This window comes from Melanerpes formicivorus, unplaced genomic scaffold (genome assembly GCF_026170545.1).
Source record: "Melanerpes formicivorus ecotype bairdi unplaced genomic scaffold, bMelFor1.0.p_v2 SCAF_14, whole genome shotgun sequence".
In the NCBI taxonomy this organism is placed as follows: Eukaryota; Metazoa; Chordata; class Aves; order Piciformes; family Picidae; genus Melanerpes; species Melanerpes formicivorus.
This window is the reverse complement of record NW_027142366.1, coordinates 237,593-264,955: the sequence shown is the minus strand read 5'-3', so window position 1 is coordinate 264,955 and position 27,363 is coordinate 237,593. Positions and strand designations below refer to the sequence as shown.

The 27,363-nt window shown below is 55.5% G+C and overlaps 1 protein-coding gene across 1 annotated transcript; it reads left to right on the top strand.

Annotated features, from left to right (window-relative positions):
• On the top strand, positions 1-27,363 carry LOC137445063 (ras-related protein Rab-26-like). The gene is made up of 9 exons (XM_068146469.1): positions 1-217; positions 2,444-2,554; positions 20,679-20,720; positions 22,098-22,164; positions 22,988-23,040; positions 23,467-23,532; positions 23,662-23,718; positions 24,087-24,163; positions 24,823-27,363. The coding sequence occupies exons 1-9, from the start codon at positions 14-16 to the stop codon at positions 24,923-24,925; spliced, it is 780 nt and encodes a 259-aa protein (XP_068002570.1). The 5' UTR covers positions 1-13; the 3' UTR covers positions 24,926-27,363.

Below are 27,363 nucleotides of genomic sequence, written 5' to 3'. Positions count from 1 at the left end.
CCCCGGCCCCGGCATGTCACGGAAGAAAGCGGCTCGCAGCAAGGGCGGCGGTGCCGCTCCCTCCGCCGCTCTGCCCTCCGCCGCTCAGGGCAGCGGCCGAGCTCCCGCTGCCGGTTGCCCGCGAGGCTCCGCGCCCGAGCTGCCCCGCAACGGCGGAGCGGCGGCCGGGCGGCCGTCGCTCAGCAGCAGCGGAGAGTTCTACGATCTCGCTTTCAAGGTGCGGAGCTGGGCTGGGGTGTGGGCGCGGAGAGAGCTGCGGGAGATCGGTGCACGGTGCGGGGTCCATAGGGTGCGGGGACGTTGCCGCGGCTGCCGGAGAAGTTACCGGGACCAGGCGGGCATCCTTCTTTCCGAGCCCTCTCCGAGCCCTGTATCCCTCTCTCCCAGCCTCAGTTTCCCCCCCATCATTTGCCACTCAGTTCGGGGCTCTGGCAGCAGGTCCCAGAGCTTGGCATGGGGCTGTACCTGCAGGACTTTCACAAGTGCTGACAAAAGGCTTTGTGCTCAGACCGGTTGTGACCTTCTGATTCCTCTCCGACACCCACACCCCAGGGTTATGACATGGGGTGACCGTTCCCTGAGTCATGTCCAACCTGCTCTGGCTGCCGTTGAGACATCTTCAGATTGTGCTTGGTTTTAAGGGCTCAGATGGCTTCAGGTTCTGGTCTGAGTCACAGACCAAATGCATTTGCACCCCCTCACCCCCCTTTCTCTCATGCACCTGATGCAAGCCCAGCTTGGAGCTCCCTGAGCCGTCCTGGCTGAGGCTGCAGCTCAGACAATGCATCTGACTGCAGCTCCAGCATGGATCTTCCCAGCTGCCTATGGGGGATTGAGCTTGGAAAAGATGGGGTTGGCTATGGCAAGCCCAGCCCTGGCATGGTGCCCGTGGCAGCCAACGTGGCTGTCATGGTGTGAAGGTTGAGGTGAGGGCTGTCCACCAGCTGAATTTGGTTGCTTTGGTAGGTGGTTTTGATACAGCTGCAGTTCACTCAACAGTCTCCCTAAAATGGAGCCGCCTCCGTGTTCTTGCTGCTCCCTAGCACCCTGAGCTCACCTCTCTGTGCCCAGGCAGGGGGTATCCCTGGGCATTGCCCCCATGGCACAGGGATGAGCCCAGCAAGGTGTCAGATAAGCCCACATGCACTGGGTGATCACAGCATCAGGCTGGTTTTCTACCAGCGGCAGAGAGAAATTGCCTCATATTCAGTCAAACCCAGTTTATTAAACTTTCTTTTCCCCTCACCCCCACCTGGAGGTTCCTGAGCTCTGCCAGAGGCAGTGGCCAAACACAAGTCATGGGCTCAGGGCCAGATCCTGATCGCTGAGCCCTTGGCATGAGCCTGGCCATGGGTGCTGCAGCCTGCCCGGGTGAGGTGTCAGCAGTGCTGGGTAGGGAGAAGCTGCCTTTGAATGTCACCATGCTCTAGAACAGGGGTCTGGGAAGTTAAAAATGATCAGTGCTTGTCTTTTCTACTCAGAATTACTCTTTACCCCCCCTTTCCCTTGGCTTTGTGCTGTTACTCCCTTAGCCCTGTTATGCCAGCACCTGGCTGTGCCTGGTGCTCCCACAGGAGACCTAGCATGGGTGGGCGATGTAGCACCAGAGATGGATCTCAGTGGTGTCCCCCTGCCCCCAGAGAAACTACACCCGAAGCTGGGGCTGCTGCAGCTTCTCAGCAGGTTGAGCTGCGGGGCGGTGCTGGGGTTAGCTGCCTCTGGTGGCTCCAGCATGGGTTCGGTGTGACCCAGGGCAGTGCCAGTCACGGGCTAATGGTTTGTGGAAGGCTAATGGCAGAGAAAGGGAACCCTGCCACAGCAGCACGAAGCCGTGCAGATTGGCATGGGTGCAGCTCCAGGATTTCTCCAATGCCAAGAAGCTGTTGTCCTGCTGGGAGGAGCAGGATTGGTGGCCCTGGGGACCAGGGGGACTCCGGAGGGGTTGTGGTTTGAGCAGAGGCTGCAGAGGGCTGCACTGGCAGGTGGGTGTCTGCCCCCCCTGCATCTGGGTGCTGCTGGGTGGGGAAATTGAGACAGGTAGCACTGGGAGCTGCCCACTCAGCACCCACTGAGGACTGGGAGAGCAGCTGTGAAGTTGTGTGGGTCATGCTGAAGGAGTTTCTTGGCTGAGAGCACCCTGAAGTTGGTGCTCCTGGTTGGGGCCTCCGCTGAAGTCTTCTTCCTAGAAGACCCCAGAAGTGATGGGGTGCTTTGGTTGCTCTGGGCAGTGTGAGCCCCATGACCATCAGGTCACAGCTGGCCTCACTTGGTCAGCACCGCTTGGGTGTCAAGGCAGGGTTGTGCCCCCATGGGGGGGTCTCTGCTGGCTGGGGGAAGGTGTGGCTCCTGGGCTGGGGCTCTGGGGATGGGTAACAGCTGTGGTGGAGCTTCCTTCCCAAGACCTGATGTCTGACTCCCCTCTTCCTCCCTCCCTCCCTCTCAGGTGATGCTGGTGGGTGACTCAGGGGTTGGCAAAACCTGTCTGCTGGTGAGGTTCAAAGACGGAGCCTTCCTCGCCGGCAGCTTCATCTCCACCGTTGGGATTGACTTCAGGGTAAGTGCCTGGGGGTCCCTTGGCCCCTGACCATGGGGTCTGGCATGGTACCTATGGATTATGCAGATGAGTGACAAAAGTTTGCTTCAGGGACTTAAACCTCATCATCCTGAGCCATGTCAGCTCCAGCCAGGACACCTCAGGGCTGAGCAACCATCTGATGGTGGCAGCAGCCTCCTCATTACTGCAGGAGGAGGATGGGGAAGCTCCTCTTCTGCTCCAGGTCCTGCTTCGTGGAAGGAAATGTGCATGAGGCTGAGCATCTGCCCACTGAAAGGGTCTCCCTAAGCCAGTTTCTGTGCTTTAATTAAGGGTTGTTTAGTTTTATTCAAAGACCCCAACAAAGTCAAGTCCCCTGCAGGCATCTCCTCAGCACAACTTTGGGTGCCAACGTGGTGGTGCAGTGTGGAGTGGCCCCGCTCCCTCTGCCAGGAGGGAGATGCATTGTGCCAAGGAAATCTTTGAACTCCCAGAGGATAATCGTTTGGGTGGAGCATCCTGGTGCTGGGGGAGCCCCAAAGGCGTGTCAGGACTGTGCAGTGCTGGTGAGGATAGCAGGAACCTGCTCCACGCAGCGGGTAATGTGGGGCAGAAAGGGAGAGACCTCTTGTCCTGCAGTGCCCTGGTGTGGACAGAGCAGGCTTTGCCAGGCAGGAAAGTCTGTGCCAGCTGCTGTCCGCGAAGCCTTTTCTTGGCCCTCTTTCCCTAGGGGAGTTGATGGGGGCTGTCCAGGGATGCTGTGGTCCAGGCAGCCCCTGGTGAAGCAGGGCTGTGGTGCTGCCCTGGGCACCCTGGGCTGTGGAATGGGCATCCCTGGGGTGAGATGGTAGAGCAACAAGGGTGGTGACGTAGATGGCATCAAACCTTGTGGCAGGCTGGGAAGGGCAAGCAAAGGAACTTTTGCTAGCGAAGCAGCAGCCAGCAGCACACCTGGCTTGGGTCCCAGGTGCCTTCTGGTTCCCCAACTATCTGTTTCCCCCCAAACCACGGGCTTGCTGCTCCCCAGGATATCTGACTGGTGCCACAGGCTGCTGGGGGGGCTCAGCCATCAGCACCAGCGCTGTGCCAGGTCTCTGTGCTGTCCCTGCTCATCGCCATCGTGCTGTGTGATGGCTTTTGGCTCCGTGGTGCTGCTGTGGTGGGGGTGGGTGCAGCGAAGATCTGATGGTGATGCCACACACCGGTGTTGCGTCTTCCTGACGCCTTTTCTCAGCAAGATCTCAGATCTCCTCCTTTCTTGGAGGGTTCCTGGGAGCTGGGTGTCTCTTGCAACGTGCTGTTTCACTCTGTGTGTGAATAGCAGTGGCTTGGTGATGAGTGGAGGAGCTCAGAAAGCCTCCACAAAGCAGGTTCTCCCCTGCAGAGAGGCTTCTGGTGCAGGAGAAGCTGGTAAATCCCAGCTGGTGAAGCTGGTAAATCCCAGCCCATCCTTTCATCCAAAGGTAATTACAGGGTGTTCCAGGGGCTCTTAAAAGGAAAACCATTTTATTACCCATGACAGTGTTTGATACCAAGGGCAGTCATAAACCCCTGTGACTTATTGATTGGGGCTCTGAACTAGCTGCTGGAGAGCAGCAATCAAATTAGGGGTAATTTAGTCCTGTAATGGACCTGCTTGAGCCACATGGGTTTGAAATGGGCTGGTGATACAGCTGGGAGGGTCATGTAAAACTCTTGATTCATAGAATCCCAGAATGTAGTCCCAGCCCCCTGCCATGGGCAGGGACACCTCCCACCAGCCCAGCCTGCTCAAGGCCTCCTCCAACCTGTCCTTGAACACCTCCAAGGGGGGGGGCAGCCACAGCCTCCCTGGGCAACCTGTGCCAGTGTCTCCCCACCCTCACTGTCAAGAATTTCTTCCTAACCTCCAGTCTCAGTCTCCCCTGCCCCAGCTCAAAGCCATTGTCCCTTATCCTGGCACTACAAACCCTTGTCAATAGTCCCTCTCCAATCTCTTTGTAATGCACTCATAGTTTTGCGGAGGGGGCATGGAACTGCTTGTTTGATGGTCGCTCTCCATTTCCACTCTGATCCCCCTGTGTGCAGGGGCTGTGTAACTCTGCTCCTCCCACTGTCTGCATCACGATGCAGATGAAGCTCTGGGATGGTAATGCTGGAGGCTTCTGCTGCAAGAGCACATTTTGGGTTTCATTTGTGTCTGTTTAGCAACAAACCTGTCACATCCTGGCTCCTTTCCTCTGTAAAGCCAGGATTTGGCAGCAGGGTTCTGGCTGGAGCAAGCAGGGCTGGTGGGGCCACATCAGAAGGTGACCCATCAGACCCAGGTGGTTGCTGGGTGTTTGCTCTGGACTTGGGCTGGTGTGAGAAGCATGGAGCAAGCACGGGCTGCCAGTTTGGTGCGTTGGGGCTGCTAAGCAGGGCTTGTGGCAGTCACTCAGCATGGCCAGTGGCGGAGACCGTGAGGACGTCCCCAGGGCTGGGGCATGTGGCAGCTGTGCTCCTGTGCATGCATGGCCTTGGCCAGGAGCCTGGGTAAAGGCTGGGGACATGGTGAGGACAGAGCTGCCTGGCTCATGGTGTTGCTTTCAGGACTGCCTCCTCTCTTCTTGATTCCAGTTGGTTCCTGAGAACCACCCTGGGGTGGGACAGAGCTGTGTATGGGGACAGCTCCTGTGCCCACCCAGCTGCTCACCACCTCCTTTCCCAGTTCATCCACTCATCCCAGTGTGTTCCAGCATCAGCCACTGGTTTTCGGGGGTGCCAAACCGTTAGAGCTTTGGCTGCTGGATTACACACACCTGAGTGAATGGAAATGGATAGGAATGCATTTAAAATGAGTCCAGGATTCCCATTCCCAGTGCGTGGAGGTTGTTGCCCCCCTCTTTGAGGTCAGTGGAGAACCTCTCCCTGTGTGTGTGTTTGTTGTTGTCTCCTAAACAAAGAACCATGTTGGTCTGAATCTGGAAAACAAACCCCTGCTTCTAGGGAAATAGTGATCTTAGTAGTTAAAAAAATGCAGCAAAATGGTCCCAGTTTTCCTCTCAGAGATGCTGAATTCCTCAGCTCTCCTCCCTTGGAAAACTGGTTTTACTAGGGGAGCATCTTTGGTTCCTAAGGAATGCACCAACCCACCCCATTCATCCAGGGCAGTGCTGGGGTGTCCAGGGTGCTGAGCTGGGGGTGCACTGCTGAGGTGAGCCCCCTCATAAGGGTGCTGCCACGGCAAGGCAGACCACAGCAGTCTTGCTCCTGGCAGGGGTTTCATCTCAGCAAGGGGCTGGCTTGGGGCAACAGGAACCTCTCTGCTGCTTCCACCAGAGGGGAAATCCACCTAGGGGGGCAAACCTGTCTCTGTCTCTGGTGTCTCAGCCTTCAGGGTTTCCAGCCAGGGACAGATAATGAGGATCTTAATTGCTTCCTCTCATGAGCTGTGCCACAGCTGTGCCGAGCTGTGGTAAGAGGTCTGCTTCCTCCTCTTACAGAATCACAGAGTGGTTTTGGTTGGAAGAGACCTTTGAAATCATCAAGCCCAACCCTTACCCCAGTACTGCTAGGTCACCACCAAACCATGGCCCTCAGCACCACATTACAGGGTTTTGTCCCTGTCCCCTCCAGGGATGGGGACAGCACCACTGCCCTGGGCAGCCTGGGCCAGGCCTTGGCAACCCTTCTGGGAAAGAAATCATTCCTCCTGTCCAACCTGAACCTCCCCTGGGGCAACTTGACACCATTTCCTCTTGGCCTGTCACTTGTCCCCTGGGAGAAGACCAACCCCCACCTCACTCCATCCTCCTTTCAGGGAGTTGTAGAGAGCCAGAAGGTCTCTCCTCAGTCTCCTTTTCTCCAGGCAGAACAACCCCAGCTCCCTCAGCTGCAGCTCACCAGCCCTGTGCTCATCTCCAGAGCTGAAGCATCTCAACAGATCCCTCTGCTTGGGTGCAGAGGTGGGGCTTGGTCTCTCCCCAGCTGGCTGGGCAGGATGTGTGTGCTCTTCTGACTTTATCTGCCAGGATTTCAGGCAGAAGGGTCTGCTGGAGAAGAGCAGCTTTCTCCCTCAGGGGTGTGAATCCCATTTCTCAGTGCTACTGAAGGAGCTGCCTTCTGCTGTCACACAGAAACCTTGACAGAGATGAGAGCTGTGCAGGCAGCAGTACTTCTGCCTGGTGTAGCAGCTAACAGGAGGAGCAGCTTGCCAAGCTGAGAAACCAAAGGCCACATGAGCCCACCCTGTGCTGATGACAGCTAGCTCCACGGGGCCACCTCTATTCTGGGTGCCCAGCCTGTTGTCACAGCCCCAGGCTTTGCAGGGTCAGGCAAATGAACATTTTTGTACCAACTGGACCTGAAAGGAAAAGAACATGAAAGGAAAAAAAATCAAGATGAGCTTTTTCTCCCCGGGAAGAGGTGCTAATGAGTGTCTTTGCATTAGCAGGGGTGATGGGTTCTGTGTTAATCAGTGCGATGGAGCCATTAGGAAGAGCTTTGCTGGTGGCGTTCAGAGCAGGGCAGCTTGTCCTTGTGCTCTCTGAGCTGCGTGGTGGTATTGGTCCTCTCCTGCTGCCCAAAGGAGGAGCAACCCAAATGAAAGAAGTGTCTGACCCTGGCTCAGATTGCCCAGGGAGGTGGGAGCTGCCCCGTACCTGGAAACATTCCAGGTCAGGTTGTTTGTGACTCTGAGCAGCCTGCTCTGATTGGGGATGTCCCTGCTGGCTGCAGTGGGGTTGGACTGGATGGGCTTTAAAGGTCCCTTCCCACCCAAACCAATCTATGAACATCTTCCTGGCACATGGCAGGCTTAGGTGCTGCAGGAGGAGGAAATCGACTTGTTCTGCACCTCCCGTGGCTGGGAGAATTCCAGTGGCAGCCAGCAGGTGATTCCCTCTCTCCCTGTAAGTGAACCTGGGCTGGGTAGATTTAGCCTAGAGATCAGGAAGAAATTCTTTCCAGCGAGGTTGGGGAGACACTGGAACAGGCTGCCCAGGGAGGGCTGGAGCTGGCTGATCTAAAAGGTCCCTTCCAACCCAAACTGTTTTACGGTTCTGTGAATGTGCCCAGGGAAGCTTTGCCCCCTCAAATCTGCCTGCTTTGGTGGAGGGAGACAGGCAAGGTGCTGGCACTGGTGCCGCAAAGACCAGGCGTTCCTGAATCCAGCAGTGGGTGAGGCAGGTCCTGGAGAGCTGGCACAGGAGGGCAGGCACTTGTTGGTCCTTCAATTTCATTGCTGCCTCTGAGGAAGGCTGCTTCTCCTCAGCTGCTTCTCCTCAGCTGCTGTTCCCTGCTCCCAGGGAACAAAAAGCCATTTTTTTTCTTGGGAAAAGGAGCCTGGCTCCGCTTGCAGTGGCTGCTCCCCTCCCTTGCAGAGGGACCCAGCTTTGCAGAGCCAGAGTCATTTGCATGCAGGGGCTCAGTTGCCAAGAGATGCTGCGAGCAGTGCCCGTGGCTGCAGCTGCTGCCTCACATCTGCTTGTATTTTATTCATGTGTCTTTGGCTTTTGCATCTGAAAAATGACAAACCCTCCTCGGTGTGCTGCAGCACACTGGTAAGCTGCAAACACTCCTGGTGCTGGTTGTCATCCCCAGCAGACAACAGGCTCCATTCCTGCCTTGAGGGAAGCAAATAAAAGGAATCAGATGAGTGTCTCCAAAGCAGGGCAGTGCTTGAGCTGCTCTTGAAATGAGCAGCTGGAGCAAGCTTTCAAGAGCCAGAGCCTGGTTCAGAAAACTCTTTGCCAGTTTGCAGGGTGGTGTGAAGGTGCATTCCTGGCTCCCAGCACACCGGGGCCTCTCCCACCCCCTTGGTGTCTGGATCTGCCACCCAGAATAGATTGAGTGTTTAATCTGGGTGTGAAATTGTTGCATCCATTTCAGCTGCCAGCCAGGGATGTGGGGCTATGTGGGAGATGCTCCTGGAAGGGCACCAGCTCCTTGCAGCGAGGGTGATGAGACACTGGAACAGGTCACCCAGGGAAGTTGTGGATACCCTCTTCCTGAAGTTGTTCCTCAGGACCCATGGTGAAGCTGTACCCACTCAGCTCCAGGTACCAGCTCTGCCAGGGAGAGCTGTTGGTGCCAGTGCTCCTGGCTCCTTTACACAAAACTTTGATTAGGGATCCTGTGACTGCCTCCTCCCTGGAGGTGTGCAAGGCCAGGCTGGATGAGGCCCTGAGCAACCTGGGCTGGTGGGAGGTGTCCCTGCCCATGGCAGGGGGTTGGAACTGGGTGATCTTTGATGTCCCTTCCAACCCATTCCATGGATCCACGAATCACAGTCTTTGGGCACCTGTGCCTTGCTCCACACCAGTTTCACAAGTTCCTGGTGAAGGAGTAGGTTGAGGAGGAGGCAGGTGCTGGAGAAAGGCTGTGAGCACACAAATGTGGTGGTGTGTCTGTGACTCTCCACACGGTGCCAAGCAAGAAATTGCGTTCTGGGGAGACCACTTTGGGTGCCAGAGCATCAGGTGCCCCAGGGCTGTGCCAGCCATCACGCTGGGTCCGCTCGTGGTGCCTGGGAAGGAGCATTTTATAGGCACTAAAACTTTGAAATGGGTCTGGAGGAAGCCTAAATGGTTTGGATATTTTGTGGAATACATTTGGCTTCGTTTCACTTTCACCTTTGCTTTGTGCTAAACCCCTGAGTTCAGCTCTGCACAGCTTGGGGGTTCTTTGAAAGCAGAGGGAGGGCAGCTGGCTCCATGGGCATGGGTGGGGAACTTCTTCCAGGTCCATGGCTCTCCCTTTTCTCAGGCGCCCTGATCCCTCTCTGGAACCACTGACTCCTTTCCTTCCCACTGATTAACTGTTTGCCCTCAGGAGGTGTCTTCCCAGTGGGGATACTGGTGGTGTTGGGGGGTGTATGAGGAGGAGCCACATTCCTCCTTGTCTGCAAAAGGGTGGAAAGATCTGAGCCGTGGAGGCAGGAGTCAGGATGGTCACACAAGGGCTCCAAGGCTCCAGCACACTCACAGCAAAGAATTTTCTCCTCTTGTTCAGCTGGAACCTCCTGGGTTCCAGTTTGTGCCCCCTGCCCCTTGTCCTGTCCCTGGGCACCACTGGGCAGAGCCTGGCCCCAGCCTCTTGCCCCCCAGCCTTTAGCTCTTGCTGAGCATTGCTCAGCTCCCCTCTGGGGCTGCTCTTCTGCAGGCTCTCAGCCCCAGGGCTCTCAGCCTCTGCTCCTCACAGAGCTGCTCCAGGCCCCTCAGCATCTCCACGACTTCCGCTGGCCTCTCTCCAGTAGTTCCCTGTCTTTCTTGGACTGTGGATCCCAGTTGGGTGCATGCTGCCGGCTCCATCCAGAAGTGATGGAGCTGCCCCTGCTCCCCACTGAGGGATCCCCAGCTCAGTGGTGTAACTCATACAGCTCGCTCTGGCTAGCAGAGGCATCCTGGCTGAGCACTGACTTGAAGGATTGCAGAACCTCTCAAAGCCAGCAGCAAATATTTCATCTTTATGGCTGCACTGGAAAAATATTTCTCCCTGATCATAACTAATATGTGTTGGGAGCTCATGGTCCTTCAGCTTTAAAGGCTGAGGCTTACTGCCCTGGTCCATATCTGTCCCAGGGTGAGGAGAAGCCCAGCCTGGGTCGGGGGACCTCAGGGACCTGGGGAAGATGCTGGTGTGACAGATAGAGCAGGTCAAGTCAGTGCTGCCAGCAGGCAGGAAAGGTTTTCTAGAGGTCATAAGACCAACTGCATGTCTGTCAGGATGTAGCTGGTCCTGGTGTGAACATCTGGACAGGTTTTGTTTCGTTTCGTGTGGGGTTTCTAGATGTAATTTCTCGAGAGGAGAGGACTGGTGGGGAGCTGTGTCCTGCTGCAGCAGCGCAGCACAGCCAGCCTGGCTTGATGCAGTGTGCACCTTCAGCCAGCCCACTCCTCGGCCAGCCCGGCCCCTGTCTCAGGATGTTTTCTTCCTCCCTGCCAAGCCTGATGTCCCTGGCCCAAGTGTGACATGCAGGGAAATGGAGCTTTTGGCTTCTGCAGCTTTGCTTGCGTGGGTGTCACCACGGCAACTGCGCCAGCGCCTCACCGACGGGCACCGGCTGTGGCATTAAGGTGGTTGCCAGGGATAGGAGATGTGGTGAGCAGTGTGCTGGGCGGCACAGGAGCAACAGGGGGTCCTGCCCTACAGCTGCTTCTGCTCCTCAGGACCCATGATGAAGCTGTACCCACTCAGCTCCAGGTACCAGCACTGCCAGGGAGAGCTGTTGGTGCCAGTGCTCCTGGCTCCTTTACACTCAACCGTGCCCAGGGAGGTTGTGGATGTTCCCTCCCTGGAGGTGTTCAAGGCCAGGCTGGATGAGGCCCTGAGCAGCCTGGGCTGGTGGGAGGTGTCCCTGCCCATGGCAGGGGGTTGGAGCTGGATGATCTTCAAGGTCCCTTCCAACCCAACCCTTTCAAGGATCATTCTGTACCACCCCCTATTAGTGCTTTTTTCCTCCCAAAGTGAAGTTCAGGAGGCTGTTTCATGGATCTTCAGCTGCCCTGGGAAGCACAGAGCCACCCTTGACCAGGACCTTGGGCAGTGAGGATGAATTTGGTCCGGATTTCAGGGCTTTGCTTCTCCTGAGCCACTCAACAGCAGCAGGTCTCTGCTGCTTTCTCTGAGCTGGTGACTAATTAAAACCCAACTGCAGAGCTGGATGAATAACTCAGCCCAGGCTTGTTGCTGGGGGCTTTGTAGCAAAGACCCTCTCTGGGGGCCTCCTTGCCAGAGGGGGCTCAATGAGCATCCATCTTGCAACAGGGATTTGGTGGAGGGTTGGTCCAGTCCCCCTCTGTGTACTGAGACAAGGTCTCCCCTAAGCTTTCTCTTCTCAAGGTTGAACAAACCCAGCTGTCAGCCTTTCCTCTCTGGGCAGCCTGCTCCAGGCCTCCAGCAGCCTCACAACAAAGAAGTTTCTCCTCCTGTTCAGATGGAACCTCCTGGATTCCAGTTTGTGCTTCTTGTCCCTTGTCCTGTCCCTGGGCACCACTGGGCAGAGCCTGGCCCCAGCCTCTTGCCCCCCAGGATTTAGCTCTTGCTGAGCATTGCTCAGCTCCCCTCTGGGGCTGCTCTTCTGCAGGCTCTCAGCCCCAGGGCTCTGAGCCTTTGCTCCTCACAGAACTGCTCCAGGCCCCTCAGCACCTCCATTGGTGCCTCTGACTGCGTCAGGGGGTGTCACTGAGCACCAAGACCTGGCATGTGTCATTCCCAAGGTCTTCATGGATTTGTACAGACTTCAGAACATCTCATTAGAGCTTCAGGGTCTCTCTTTTCCTCAGATCCTTTGAAGGCTTCAGCTGGGCTTGGATCTGCTGCACAGCAAGGTGCCAGCTTTCAGGAGCTGTCTGCTGAAGCTGCAGGTGAAGTGAAGATGTTAGTGTTTGTGTGTGAGAAGCAGCTCCAGGTTCATCTGTCAGCCCTTTGGGGATGATGATTTTGTTGTGAGGGATGAGAAGTGCTCTGTTTGCAGCACTGTCTGCAGAAGACAGCATGTTCCTGCTGCTGGGATGCTTGCTGCTGGATGGTCAGACCTGATGGGCTTTAATTGGGTTGCAAAGTCTGCCCTGAAACTCTGGGCAGGTTTCCATCCCTTTGGTGCCAGTTCTCTGCTCTGGAGAAGCCCAGGTGTCCCTCTGGCTGCAGTTGTAGGTCCAGCTGATGGCACACAGGAGAGCCTTTCTCAGCAGTGACCCTTCTGCCTTCAGGAGAGCTGTGGCTGGGATCATGCCAGGGATGGATGAACTGCCCAGGAGGATGGTTTGGAGCTCCAAAACCAGGTTATAATGTTCTCCAGACTGGGACTGGACAATGGAAAACATTTGGACCAAGCTTAACACCAGGAAAAAATAATTATTCCTAATTTTCCTGGAGGAGGAATGGGCTTGCAGCCCTCCAGGCCCATTCTGCTGGGCTGGGGGTCCCCTCACTGGGTGTTTCCCGGTGATTTCTCTTCCATGAGAACCATCATTGCCTGGCTGCTCTGGGACCAAACCAGTTAAACACCTCCTGAGCTGGGACAGGTTTTGTGCTGGAAATGAGACAGCTGAAGTGTAGTTCATGGGGACCTTGTGCCTGGAAACAACCAGGCTGGTCCAAATCATGTCCCCACCATGTCTGGGGCTGCTTCTGTGCAGGGATCATCCTATCTGTCATCCTGGGAGGTGGCAGAGGATGGAGCATGTGGGAGTGGGGCTGCCTGCTGTCTCCAGGGCTTGGATGAGGGTGAAGCAGAGGGTACAAACCTGGGTGGCTGGTGGGCAGTAGCACTGCTCAGCTCATCCCCTGACACCTCACAGGCTGCTGTGGGCAGAGCACTGGGTGCAGCAGCACTCCTGAGACGGGGACTGGCTTCTTTGACAGGAAAACCGATGGGAGGCTTCACTTGCCTGCTGGGGCAGTGCACCAGCTCCCTGGGAAACAGCAGCTGGGGGCACGTTTTTCATTCTGGTGGCACTGGCAGGCACTGTGTTGGCTGTGAATGATGAATGATGTACCAGCAGTGCTCCATGGAGGTTCCTCCTCTGCTTGGCAGTGCAGTGGTGTGTCCTTGGTGGGGAAAATGAAGATAAATAACTTAAAGTCCACCGTACTTACTCCAGGTGCTGGCACAGATCAGCAGAAGCCATCTCTGCCCCCTTTGTTTCCAAGGCTACTGGGTTAGGAGTCATCCTGGATATGTTTAACAAGATCTTCTCTGTTCTAAAGCAGGGACAAGAAAAAGGATGGAAGGAAGGGGTGTGTGATGCAGCCAGGCAGGGGAGAGCTGCTGCAGACCACCACTGGGAGGGAGGAGGGACATGGCCATGGCTTTCATACCCTCCTAGGATCCAACCCTGTGCTGGGAGCTGCAGGGATGGGCTGTAGTTGTCCTGCTGACTCCCATCAATCTATGCTGGCACCTGGTAAGACCTGGCCAGGCTGGAGGGTTGGGGTGAGGAACCTTATGGAGTTCAGCAAGGGCAAGTGAAGGGTCCTGCAACTGGGGAGGAGCAACCCCCTGCACCCCCTGGTGAGGGTGACCTGCTGGGAAGCAGCTTTGCAGGGAGGGACCTGGGAGTGCTGGGGGACAAGAAGTTCTCTGTGAGCCAGCAAAGTGCCCCTGTGGCCAAGAAGGCAAATGGTGCCCTGGGGTGCAGGAAGAAGACTGCAACCAGCAGGTCAAGGGAGACTCGGAGACTCTTCTTCCCCTCTGCCCTAGGGAGGCCTCATGTGGAGTCCTGGATCCAGTTCAAGAGAGACACAGAAGTGCTGGAAAGAGTCCAGTGGAGGCTATGAAGATGCTGAGGGGCCTGGAGCAGCTCTGTGAGGAGCAAAGGCTGAGAGCCTTGGGGCTCAGAGCCCTGAGTCTGAGAGCCCAGAGAGAGCAGCTCCTGTCTCTGGGGTGGCTCTGGCAGATCCTATCTTGTTGGAATCTTCATTTCTGGGGCTGTTCACAGGCTCGTTTCAATGTGATGGGGGTATCCAAAAGCTGGGCTTGGCTACCTCTCCTGCCTGTTGGCATGAGCCTGAGCAGCCCCATTAGGTTTAAAAGCACCAGTGCCTGTGCCTCCTTCAGGGAACTATGTCCTTGATCATCCCAGGATACTTACTTGCTGGGCTGGGGCAGCAAAGTCACCAAGCTGCTGCTCCACCAGCATCCAGAACTGGGTGGCTGCAGGACATGGGTGCCCTGGGCAATGCCAAGAAGTAGAGCATGACTTGATTTCAAACTGTGTGATCTTCTCCAGATCCTCTTAGCTCTAATCTGTACCTAAGACAGGAATCTCTGCACCTTGCCAGCAAAATCTTTTATGTGCAGCCTGATGTGAACAGGAGCTGATAAGTCCCTGATTCCCTGCTGTGTCTGCTCCAGCAAGAGCCTTGAGTCTCATTCTCTGCAGACCTGGCAGCTGGGGAGATGTTCACTGGGTGCTTGACAAAGCCTGCTCCTGCAGACATCCCTGGGGGAGTTGCAGGGTGTGGGAAGGGGCTGCAGTGCCTATGGAGGTGAGAGGTGGATCCATGCCCACATGAAGACCATGGGCTGGGGAGATAGTGTGTTCCTCAGGGGTGGGTAGTTCCCTGTCTCTCTTGAACTGGAGAGCCCACAGCTGGACCCAGGACCCCAGATGTGGCCGCATCAGTGCAGAGTAGAGGGGGAGAAGAACCTCCCTTGACCTGCTGGCCACACTCTTCTTCATTCGTTTCAGGACACCATTTGCCTTCTTGGCCAGGAGGGCACCTTTCTGGCTCATGGGCACTTGTTGTGCTCCAGCACTCCCAGGTCCTTCTCCCCAGAGCTGCTTCCCAGAAGGTCTCCCTCCCCTGTCCTGCTGCAGGAGGTTGTTTCCCTCCAGGTGCTGGATCCTACACTTGTCTTGGTTAGGTTTTGGGTTTGGTGGCTTTTCATTGTCTCAGATGAAAAGGAAACTTTCTCCTTTAGTTTTGAGGGACCAAATTTTCAGAGGGAGAAAAGCTGAGGCTGCTTTTCAAGCCATGACCTGGGCAAATGACCAGGCTGTCCCTGAGCCGGGCTGCTGAGGCTGGAGAAGACTCTGAGCTGCCAGGAGCAGCTTGCTGGCAGTGACACGTGTGTGTGGGAAAACTTTGGGAGAGTAATGAGCAGCTTGGATGCAGTGTCCTGCTGCTCTGGGCACTTCTCCATATTGATCCTGCATCTGTTTTTACAGCCACTTGGGGAGGTGCTGATTGTTTGTCTGCCTGCTGCAGCTCCACCACAACTGCATCACAGCTTCTCCTGGCACTGGGTTTGTGCTGGTGGAGGCAAGGGGCTCCCTGGGCTTTGCCAAGTGGGGCGTTGGATCCAGATCTTGCCTTGGCATGGGGCAGGGGTCTCGCAGCGTCCCTCCAGCCCCCTCTTTGGGTTCACTCATGCTGGGCTGCAGCTGTGCCACACAGCAGCCACCCACACAGAGGGATGCTTTGGTCGGTGGGTGTTGGTAGGTGCTCCTGAAGCCAGCTGTCTTCAGAGGCACTGGGAAGCTGGGGTGGGGGTTCCCTGGTTGGAGCCAGAACGGTAGAGTCCTCTGAGGAGTAGCCGAGGGAAGTGGGGCTGTTCAGCCCGGGGAAGACAAGGCTGAGGGGAGACCTTCTGGCTTTCTACAGCTCCCTCAGGAACCAGGTGGGAGTTGGTCTCTTCTCCTAAGGAACAAGTGACAGGACAAGAGGAACTGGCCTCAAGTTGCTCCAGGGGAGGTTTAGGTTGGACATGAGGAAAAATTTCCTCCCCAAAAGGGTTGTCAAGGCCTGAACCAGGCTGCCCAGGGCAGTGGAGGAGTCCCCATCCCTGGAAGGGTTTCAAAGCCCTGGAACTGTGGTGCTGAAGGCCATGGTTCAGTGGTGCCCTGGCAGTGCTGGGGTAAGGGTTGGACCTGGTGATCTTACAGGTCTCTTCCAGCCCAAACAATTGTGCAGTGATTCTCTGATGGTGTCAGCCAGCAGCTTTCCATTTGTCTGATTAATTAGGAAGTGAGTTAATCCATGTATCCAATTTACTTTTTAAGGCTTTAATGAATGAGTTAATGCATGGAGATGCCAGATTGTCCTGCAAGGGCTGACCCTGTGTTGTGCTGCTGCTTTCCATGCTGTGGGCTCAGGTGTCAGTGGATCTGCCAGGATGTGCCAGTTGCTCCCAGTATGGTTCAGTGGCACTGTGGGGACCCCGTGGACCAGGGGAGTGCTATTGCTCAAACACAGCCACTGAAAATTGATCCAAGAGCAGCATAGGGGCCACCTTGGTTTGGGGGCAGCATCTCTGATTCTGTAGGTGAACAAGAGGATATAGAACAAGAGGAGATGGCCTGAAATTGTGGGGAGGTTTAGGTTGCACATGAGGAACAATTTTTTTGCTGTAAGAGTGATCAAGGATTGGCACAGGCCGCCCAGGGAGGTGGTAGAGTCCCCATCCCTGGAGGTGTTGAAGGAACTGTGGCCATGGCACCTGGGGCCTTGGTTTATGGCCATGGTGGTGTTGGCTTGACATTGGGACTTGATGATCTTAGAGGCATTTTCCAACCCAAGCAGTCCTATGATTCTGTGATCACCCAGCACAGGGTGCACTTTTTGGGGAGCCTCCAAATCAGTCATGGAATCTTGGAATGGTTTGGGCTGGAAGGAATCTCAAAGCTTATCCAGCTCCAACCCCCTGCCATGGGCTGGGACACCTCCCATCAGCCCAGGCTGCTCAAGGCCTCATCCTGCCTGGCCTTGAACACCTCCAGGGAGGAGACAGCCACAACACCCTGGGCAACCTGTGCCAGTGTCTCCCCTTCCTCCCTGTAAAGAATGTCTTCCTCATGGTTGTTCTGCTGCCACTGCTGGGGCTGGACGGTGCTGGGGCTGCAGCCAGCGTGGCCGCTGGTGTGTTGATTACTCTGCTTTTAATTGAGCACCATCTGCGCTTGGTAATTTAATTTTTCTGGCATCTGCAAGGTTCCAACTTTATTTATCTGACATGCTGAGGACTGTTTAACTTAGGAGCATCATGTTCCTCCATCAAAGGCACCCTGGGCATTCCACTGCAGCCTCATTGTCAACACCCCAGGAAAAAGGACACAAGCAAAACTGGCACTGCAAAGGGTGCCAGGAAAATTGGGGGGGGGATTTTGTGCCCCTCCTGCAAGCTGGAAGGGCTGCTGGCAGCGTTGCCTCTCTCATATTCAACTGTGTAAGGTGCAGAACAAACCCCCACAACCTGGCTCCTCAGCCCTGGGAGAACATTTCATGTTTTGGGGACTGACACACGTCCTCTTTTTGTCTTAGGATGCTTATCAGTCATTAACCCCCCTGCCGGTGCCTCTGAAGGGCTGTGAGCATGAACTGCAGCTCCTTAAATAATAATAACAATAGCAATAATAATAGTAATTGGAAGCTGGGAAATCTGTGAGCTCTGGTGTGGGGGCAGACTTGGGCATCTGGTTCATGTGGCACAGACAGGAGCTGTTGTGCTGCTGGCAGCAGTCCTCTGCCTTTGCCCATCCCACTCTGCCCACCTTTTGCTCAGGGGATACAGGCAGGGATGCAGGCAGCAGCTGCTGCTTTGGATACCTCCAGCTATAGCTCCTGCTGGCAGGAACGTCTCTGCAACTCCTCCCTGAAACCCTGCTCAGCTCCACACCTAAACCCCAGGGGATGCACTTTCTCTCAGCCTGCCCCACTAGCACCTGGGTCCATGTGCAGCCTTTAATTAAGGTTTGATGTTTTCCCCTTCTGAAATGTAGGTCAGTGGTAATTAGTGTGAAGCCTGCTGCTGCCAGCTTTGCTTTTAACTAAGCTTCTGAAGTGGAGGTCAAGGCATGAGGTGCAGCACTGGAGCATCAGCTCTTTCAGCTGCTCACCAGATGCTTCATGGTCGCTGGTCTGTGCTTGGAGCTGGGGCCATGTTCTCCCTGTCTCCTGCTCTCAGTGGCTGGTCACCCGTGGAGCATGGCCATGGTGGGGACATGGACATGTCCCTGGGCACAGCCCCCTCTCAGTGCATGGTCTCTTCCAAGTTGGAGGTGCTGTTGCAGCCCTGGGGCTGTGTGATGAAGGACACTTGTTCGGGGCTGCCTTTAAGATGAAGCTCTCAGTGTCCTCATCCCTTCTCACCATCCAGCACACCAAGCGGCCCCTCTGAGAGCTGCTGGTGCCAGGATCTGGAGCACTCCAGCATCAATGGGGAGGTGTAGAGTGGTCTCCTTCCTCTGCAGCTCTTGACACATCCTTCCTCATGTGGTCCCTGGCAGGTGGCAGCAGCAGCTGGTTGCTGCTAGCTGGGGATGATGGCTGGATGAGCATCGCACTGCTGTGGAGCCCAGGGCTCCCTGCTGGTGCAGCACTGGGACATGTAGCTAGGACCTGGGGTTTTGCTGGGCAAGCTGAGCTCAGAAAGTGGACCTCTTGTGGAAAGCACTGGTGAAACTGGTGCCTGGAAGTGTGGTTCTCATGCAGCTCCTCTGCTTGGACTTCCTCAGCATTGTTCACCGTGATGAGTGTTTCTACCCTGGGAATGGCTCATGAGGAGATGCTGGGGGCTGGGGAGCACCTTGCAGTGGTGAGGACCCTCAGGTTTAAGCACTTCAAGCCTTCAGCAGGCCCAGTTTCATGTGCTGGGAAAAGCTTCAGCATCATGCATGGGTCCTGAGCTCCTGGCTGCTGCCCCAGCCCTTTTCAGCAGCCTGGCTGCTGATTTTCATCACTCCTGGGCTGTGAATCACTCCTGCTGCTCTCCCTCACCCCAGTTGCTACCCTTGAAGTTATTTATAGCCCACTACTGTCGCCCCTGAGCTGACTGCAGCAGATGCTGCAGGTCCAGTGCTCTGCCTCCTTCCTGCACTCCCCTCCTTGCCTATCCCTTCCATGCTGGGCCACTGTTGATGTGTGGGAACAAAGATGCTCCTCTGCCCTGTTAGAAACCACACAAACAGCCACAAAGAGCCTTGCTGGCACCATTCAAGGGCAATGAGGCTGGTGAAGGGTCTGGAGAACAGGGCTGGGGAGGAGCAGCTGAGGGATCTGGGGGTGTTCAGCCTGGAGAAGAGGAGGCTGAGGGAGACCTCATTGCTCTCTGCAGCTCCCTGAGAAGAGGTTGGAGCCAGGTGGGGTTGGGCTCTTCTTAGTGTCAGGTTTTAGAAGGAGAGGAAATGACCTGAAATTGTGCCAGGGGAGGGTTAGGTTGGCCATGAGGAACAATTTCTTTGCTGCCACAGTGGTCAGAGGTTGGAACAGGCTGCCCACGGAGGTGGTGGAGTCCCCATCCCTGGAGGTATTCAAGAAATGTGTGGCCATGGTTTGGAACATGGTTTATGGCCATGGTGGTGTTGGGCTGATGGTTGGACTGGATGAGCTTAGAGGTCTCTTCCTACAGAAACAATTCTATCATTCTGTGATGCTGGTGGAACAACACTGGGTGCCAGAACCCTGAAGTGCCTGGTACTTGGTGCTGAGTGCTGTGGGACGTACAGGGATGGCTCTTGGCACCTCTGTACCACTGTTTGCCCAGGAGGGTTCTGGTGGTGTGTCCAGTGCTGGGTGGAGTAATCTGGGACAGAGGCTGTGCTTCTGCTGGCTGCTGCTGGGGAAGGTGGGGAATGGGGCTGAGCTGGTGAAGCCCATCTGGGGTCAGGCTGTCTGTATGGTAGGGAGAGCATCCCACACCTGCTCTGGAGCAAAGAGGATTTGAAGTGGTCATGAGAAGCAGACAGCAAGGTCCCTGGCTGTGTTTTCATCATGTTCTGCTGCTTACCAGGTTAATTCCTCTGGGTTTAGCAGGCAACTCAATCTCTTCTCTGCTCCTTCTTCCTCTGGATCTTTAGGATTGTATCTGATCTTTGGAGAGCCTGGTGTAGCTTTTTGGGCCAGTGGTTGCTCTGTGATGTGGTCAGGATCCATCCCCTGCCCCACTGTCTGGCACAGGCACCCAGAGAGGCACTGATGGGCAGCCCATGGCCCTGCACAGTTCCCAGCTCAGTCAGGATGTGCTCCATGAAGTCACAAAAAGCTTTCTGTTGGCTTTGGAGGCCCTGGAGCAGGCTGCCCAGAGAGGCTGTGGAGTCTCTTTCTCTGGAGGGATTCCAAACTGAGACCTGGCCACTGTGACCCTGGGCAGGCTGCCGTGGGTGCCCTGCTTTAGCAGGGGGTTTGTGCTGGATGATCTCTAGAGGTCCCTTCCAGCCCCACCATGCTGGCACGTGGTGATTTGGGGACAACCCTGTGAAGCAGCATGGAGAGGCACTGCCCCCTCCCCTCCTCCTTGCCACCTTTCCTGTCCAAAGCAAGCAAAACAGGAAAAAGCCACAACAAAGCAGAGAGAAAGTGGTGCTGACTGGGAGAAAAATGGTTTCCAACAGCAGAGAGGAGAGAGGTTGTTCATATGGAGTTGTTGGCTGTGTCTTGTGGAGCTGGGATGCTGCTGCTCATTCCTTCATTGCCAGAGGTCTCCCAAGCCTGCTGACATGAGGACTGAAGTGTTCAAAGAGATGCAGCTTGCAGCAGACCCAGGGAATGATCTTCAGTTATCTTCTGGCTGCTCCATGCTGCAAGTGGCATAGGTGTGGGGACCAATGTGTGTGGAGCTGAGGTCAGCCTGAGGCCTCAAGCACAAACACCCCCTGGGATGGGAGGCCAGGGTGCACAAGAGGTCTTCCTGAGGTCCTCAGCGTCCCACTCACTGTTCATCAACCTTTCTCTTCTCTTTCAGAATAAGGTGCTGATGGTGGATGGGGTGAAGGTAAAGCTGCAGGTATGTCCCTGTGACCCCCTGCTACAGCTCCCACCTCCTCTCTGGGTGTTTGGGGATGAGCAAAGCCCCTCAGCAGAGGAGTGCCCCAGAAATGGGCCCCCCATTTCCATCCTTTGCCCAGGACAGCCTTATGAGCACTTTTGTCTGCTCTGTCCCGTTGGTGTGCACCTACTCAAGGCTGGGGGATTGTTCTGGCCATGGTGACCCCTGTCCCAGCCCCCTGGCCTCCTTGGCACTCAGTGACAATCTGTTCTCCCATGTGACAATCAACAGGACAAGAGGAAACAGCCTCAGGTTGCACCAGCAGGGCTTTAGTTTGGGCGTGAGGAACAATTTCTTCCCCAAAAAGGTTGTCAAGGTCTGGACCATCACATCCCTGGAGGGGTTTCAAAGCTGTGTAGATGTGATGCTGAGGCCATGGTGCCCTGGCAATGCTGGGTTAATGGTTGGACCCCATGATCTTAAAGGTCTTTCCCAACCAAAACCAGTCTGTGACTGTGCCTGTGGCCAGAGCTGGTAACACCAAAGCAACACCTGTGGGGTTTTCCTGGCGTTTTCATGTGGCTCCTGCTTTGAAAGGGCTGGAGGAGGGTGACAGGGATCCTCCAAAGTGATCCACATCCCCTGGCTCAGCCTCCATCCAGCAGCAGATTTCATATCCCCCCCCGAGCCAGAGCCACTTCAGCCCCCTGAGACCTGTTTCCTCTGTGAGCCCTTTGGCAGGAGCTTGGCAAGGACATCGGTGCTGGTGCTGCTGTGACAGCAGCGTGGTGCTTTGCAAGGTCACTGCTGCATTAAACCCTGACAAATCCAATCAGCAGCTCCCCACACATCCAGCAGCCAGATGGATTTGCCCATTAAGAGACATGTTGGGAGCCCTTTGGCCTGCACCATCATCTCAACAGGATTGAGAGCAGGGAGGTGATGCCTCAGTGGTGGTTCCAGAGTTGTCATTCTTCCTCTAGCTGTCCCTAGAAGCTAAGGGCTGAAGGAGCCTCCTGAGGCTGCACTGAGCTGTTGGGTTTGGTGTTGGTAGGACGAGAGGCAATGGTTTGAAACTGGAGCAGGGCAGATTTAGGTTGGATATTAGGATGAAGATCTTCACAGTCAGGGTGGTGAGACACTAGGACAGGTTGCCCTAGGGCTGTGGTTGAGGCCCCATCCCTGGAGATATTCAGGATCAGGTTCAATGTGGCCCTGGGCAGCCTGCTCTGGTTGGAGGAGTCCCTGCTGCCTGCAGGGGGTTGGACAAGATGCCCTTGGAGGCTCCCTTCCCATGCAGTCTGTGAATCTGTGCAGGGTTTGGTGCTGGGTGGGTCCTGCAGCCCAGGTAGCAGCAGGCCATGGCTGAGCCCTCTGCTCCCATCTGCCTTCCAGATCTGGGACACAGCCGGGCAGGAGCGATTCCGCAGCGTCACCCATGCCTACTACCGGGATGCCCACGGTAAGCCCCCCAGGGAGCCCCTTCCTCCAGCTCTGTGGGGCTCTCAGCCCTGAACCCAGCCCAGGTGAGCTGGGAAGCACCAGAGTGGCTTCCTCGTAGGAAGCAGCCACCAAGGATGGAGGAACTCGTGAGTGTTGACGTACAAACACCACAAGTCTAACAAACCTCCTGATGAGGCCACAGGGTGGCCAGCAGGACCAGGGCAGGGATTGTCCTCCTGTAATGGGCACTGATGAGGCCACACCTCACATACCAGGGCCCCCACTCCAAGAAAGACATTGAGGGGCTGGAACAGATCCGGAGGAGGGCAACAGAGCTGGGGAAGGTTCTAGGGAATAGGGCTGGGGAGGAGCAGCTGAGGGAGCTGGGGGTGTTCAGCCTGGAGAAATAGAGCCTTAGGGGAGACCTTCTGGCTTGCTGCAGCTCCCTGGAGGAGCTCTGCCTGGAGCAAGGTGAGGGTTGGTCTCTTCTCCCAAGAGACGAAATAGCCTCAAGTTGCCCAGGGGAGGTTTAGGTTGGACATGAGGAACAAATTATTTCCCAAAAGGGTTCTTAAGGCCTAGCCCAGGCTGCTCAGGGCAGTGATGGCATCCCCTGGAGGGGTTTCAGAGCTGTGGTGCTGGGGGCCATGGTTGAGCGGTGCCCTGGCAGGGCAGGGTACAGGTTCAATGCAATGATCTTGGAGGTCTTTTCCAATACAAACAATTGTGTCATCATTCTTGGATGGTGCCAGCCAACATCTCTCTGTTTGCACTGGCACTGACACACTCTGCTGCTGCCTGGCACTGTGGCACTGGCACTAACACAATCCCTCTCTCCACAGCCCTGCTCCTGCTCTATGATGTCACCAACAAAGCCTCGTTCGACAACATCCAGGTACGCAGCAGCAGCACATGCTGGGGAACAAATAACCCTCAATGAATGGGATGGAATTGCTCATCTCCTGGGCACAGGGGACACCAGGTGCCTGCAAAACCACCCTGCTCAATGGCACAGGAGGTGCCATGGGGCATTAACATCTCAGGGTGGGGAGCTGTGATCCATCACACCAGGTCCTGTGAGGTCCTGAACCACCTGGAGCTCTCTTCTCCAGGGTGCTGATGGATCTCAGGGGAGCTGTAGGACCTGGCACCACTGAGGTTCTGAGCTGGGCAACCCTCAGGCACTTCCTCCATGTGTCCACAAAGCACTGCCCAGAAGCCTTTGACATGGAGGGTAACCAGTGTCCAGGACCAGGTCAGGCCCCCATCATCCTCCTCCTCAGAGATGGTCCAACTCCTCTCTCTGGCTGTCCCCCTCCAGGCTTGGCTGACAGAGATCCACGAGTATGCACAGCAAGATGTGGTCCTCATGTTACTGGGAAACAAGGTGAGCTCAGACCCCTGGCTTCACCTCTCCTGATGGAGCTGCGGGCAGGGAAGCCTTGGAGGGCAGAGGAGGACCTCCTGGTGACCTTTCAGATCATCCCCAATGGCTCTTTGGCATTCCTGTTGGCAGGTGGATTCAGCCCAGGACAGAGTGGTGAAAAGGGAAGATGGGGAGAAGCTGGCCAAGGTGGGTGAGGTGTCCCTCTGCTCTGGTGCAGTGGGGTGGGAAGCATTCTGACCCTGGGTGTGGGACTGTGCCACCACCTAGCTGATGATGTGCACCAGGGAAATGGTTAACTGGAGACCTGTCTGAAACAATACATCTGAGAGCACTTTGCTTTGTTTCTCTTGTCTGGCTCTCCTCTTCCTCTGCTTCTTCCTCTTCCTCTTCCTTTTTTACTTCCTTCCTTAAAACTTATTGCCAAAGTTGTGCAAAAGATACCTGAGCTCCTCTCCCAAGGTGGGCACTGATGTTGACCAGGGCTCAGTGGGAGCCAGGGGCCCCCAGGAACACCCCAGATGATGTTTCTGATGTCAGTGTGTCTTGTCTCACAGGAGTATGGAGTGCCCTTCATGGAGACCAGCGCAAAAAGTGGCCTCAATGTTGAGTTGGCCTTCACAGCCATTGCAAAGTGAGTCACTGATGCATGCCACACTGGGCACCCCTCCTGTGGTGGTGGGGCACAGCAGACACCCACAAATATCACAGAATGCCAGCATGATGGCATTGGAAGGGACCTCTGGGGGTCACCCAGTCTAAGCCCTGCCAAAGCAGGGCACCCACAACAGCTTGCCCAGGGGCACAATGGCCGGGGGGGGTTGGAAGCTCTCCAGAGAAGGAGATTCCACAGCCTCTCTGGGCAGCCTGCTCCAGGGCTCATAGCAAAGTTTCTCCTCCTGTTCAGATGAAACCTCCTGGGTTCCATTTTGTGCCCCTTGGCCCTTGCCCTGGGCACCACTGAGCAGAGTCTGGCCCCAGCCTCTTGCCCCCCAGCCTCTATCTCTTGCTGAGCATTGCTCAGCTCCCCTCTGGGGCTGCTCTTCTGCAGGCTCTCAGCCCCAGGGCTCTCAGCCTTTGCTCCACACAGAGATGCTCCAGGCCCCTCAGCAGCTTCATAATCTTCACCTTTTCATTCTCTGGGTTCCCACCTCCAGCTGCCCTCACATGGCCATCTCACATGAGACCCAAACTCTCACCAGCAAACCATCCAGAGCACCAAGCTGGACCAGGCACCCTAGGAGCAGGCAGAGAAATAATGTAGGTTTGGGGATTTTTCCCCCCTTCCCACAGGGAACTGAAGCATAGGTCCATGAAGCTGCCCAATGAGCCCAAATTCAAGCTCCATGACTACGTGAAGAAGGAAGTGAGAGGCTCAGGCTGCTGCAGGTCCTAAGGTGCTGGGCGCAGCTGTACAGAGACTCAGGCCCCTGGCCCTGCGCCATGCTCTCTTTCTCTCTCCTTGTGGACAATGTGTGCATGTCTGTCTGTCTGTCGTGTCTGTGTCTGCTAAGAGGTGAGCTGGGATGTGGGGAAGGGAGAAGCAGCAGCAGAAGCTCTCTTGGATGGAGGTGCTGCAGCCCCATGCTGGGTGCTGCTCCCCCTGAGCACTGCGGGCACATGGGCTGCCATTGCTGGGCACAGCCACCTGTTCCGGTGCTGGTGGGAGGTGGGATGTCTTGGAAGGGACTGGGGTGGGCTGGAGTCTCACTGTGGTGTCCCCTGGGCTGGGGCAGTTGGGAGAGCTGGTTGTCTCCACCCATTCAGCAGCAGCCAAGAGCATTATGAAGCTTCTTGAATATGATGAATTCCGGTGTGACTGAGGGGAACAAATTCCTCCTCCTCACCAAACGCTGGCTAGGAAGAAATCCCCTTTTCTTTCCCCAAACACCTGGAATTCAACTGTTCAGAGCCCTGGCCCACACAGAAAGGCCTTGGGTTTGAGGCAACCAGTTTTGTAGTGGCTTACTGCTGCCCATCCATCTTCATGGGGGGCAACACACCCCTCAGTGAGGATTTCTCCTCTTCCGCACAGAAGGCAAGAGCTTGGCTGGCTGTTGGAGTAGGCTCCTGCTAACCTGTGTGGTGTACAGACATCTTCTGACTCTTTCTGTGGTCAGAAAGGCTTTGATTCTCCTCCTTCTGCCCTTTCCAGTACTTTGAGTTGGACTCTCATGTGTTGCAGCTTATTCTGAATGCCTTCCTGTAAGCCTGATGGCATTGTTAGGTTGCTCCAGCGCTTCGATACCTTCGGCGTTCCCTGGCTTTGTACTGGAGAAGGCTGGGGGAATGCCCTAGGCATTGATTTGCCCAGGTTTCAAACTCCTGCCAGCTCTGTCCATCAGTCTCCTCACCCTTTGGGTCAGTGTCAGGAATTTGGCACTTTTTCCCCCCCTTCCTCATTTGGAAGCTGCTTTTTTAAGGACAAGTTTGAATTTGGATCCAGTTTGGCCTTTGGCAATTTCCTTCTTTGAGAATCTGAGCCCAGGCGCCCACCACATGCACTGAACCTCCCCACGCTGCCCCAGATGAGCCATTCAACAGCAAATACCCATCCCTTACCCTCAGCCAAGCACCAGCTCCCCCACTTTCCTGGAGGTGCACAAAGCTCCTCCACAGCTCCTAGGTGTGCTTTGGGCAGGGAGCCCTGAGAACTGCAGTCAAAGGAGCAGGTACTGCCTGAAGCGTGTCCTGCAGAGCAGTAAGGATCCCAGACTATACCTGCTGTGAACAGGACAGTTTTCTAGATAGTTTTTAGGCAGAAATAAGGTTTTTTGGCGGGGTTGACTGTCCAATTTAAATTATTTATTGATTCCTGCAAGAGAATTTGCAGTGCCCAGTAGGGCAGGAGCAATAACTAGAGCAATTCTTCACCTTTGCGTGCTCTCAGAGGTGGTAGTGCCCTGCTGTGTGAGCTCTCTGCAGCAAGCAGCACAGGGAGGACTCTGGGAGTTGCCTGGGGACTGTGAGGATCTGTGCAGGGATCTGTAGAACTTGTTGCTTCATGGTGCTTTGGTGAGCTTCTCAGTGGGGCTGCTACTTGGCCAAGTATCTCCTCCATGAAGCTGCTTTTCCAGCCACCTCCATTCTCACCCTGGGCTCTGCAGCACACCCAGTGCTGTCTGAGGTTAAGTGGAACAGGGAGTGGGAATCTGCTCCATGACCAGTTCTGTGCCCAGCTCTGCCTTTGGCACTGTTTCCTCACCCTGACTGTATTGGTGCCACAGCAGGCAGTGTCCTGAGGTGCCAGCTGTTCCATGGACACACTACCCCAGACCTAACAGTCTGGGGTCAGAAGGCAAAAATCAGCAACAGTCCTCATAATTGTCCCACCAGGTTCTGCCTTCCTTCTCCCTTGCAGGCCAGGAGAACCTTGTACCTTGTCTTGAAGAAAAAGCTGCCAATTCTGAACTCAGTTCTTACTTAACTGACTTGCTCCAGGACCCAAACCAAGTTAAACGCAAATTTAAGCTGGAAGATGTAAATGTTACCCTCTGGAGTACTTCAAACATCCCAGCTGGGAGTGAATTCTACTCCAGCAGAGCCATTCTGTGGTGTCAGATCTAAACATTGCCAGGCTCAGCCCCACCCCAGTCACAAACTCTCTCCGTGCCGGTCTCCCAGTGCCAACTCCCCAGCCTCACCCTGAAGCCCTTCCCGAGACTGTTACTTGGCATCTCTCACACGGGCCTTGACTGCCACCAAGTGATGAGCAACCAACTCTTCAGCCCCTTCCACCTGCCAGAGCACTCCGCAAAAGGTCCATCTTCCCATTTCTGCTGGCACTTGTTTACAGCTTTTGGTTCATTCCTGTTAATAAAGTTTTTTTAATTA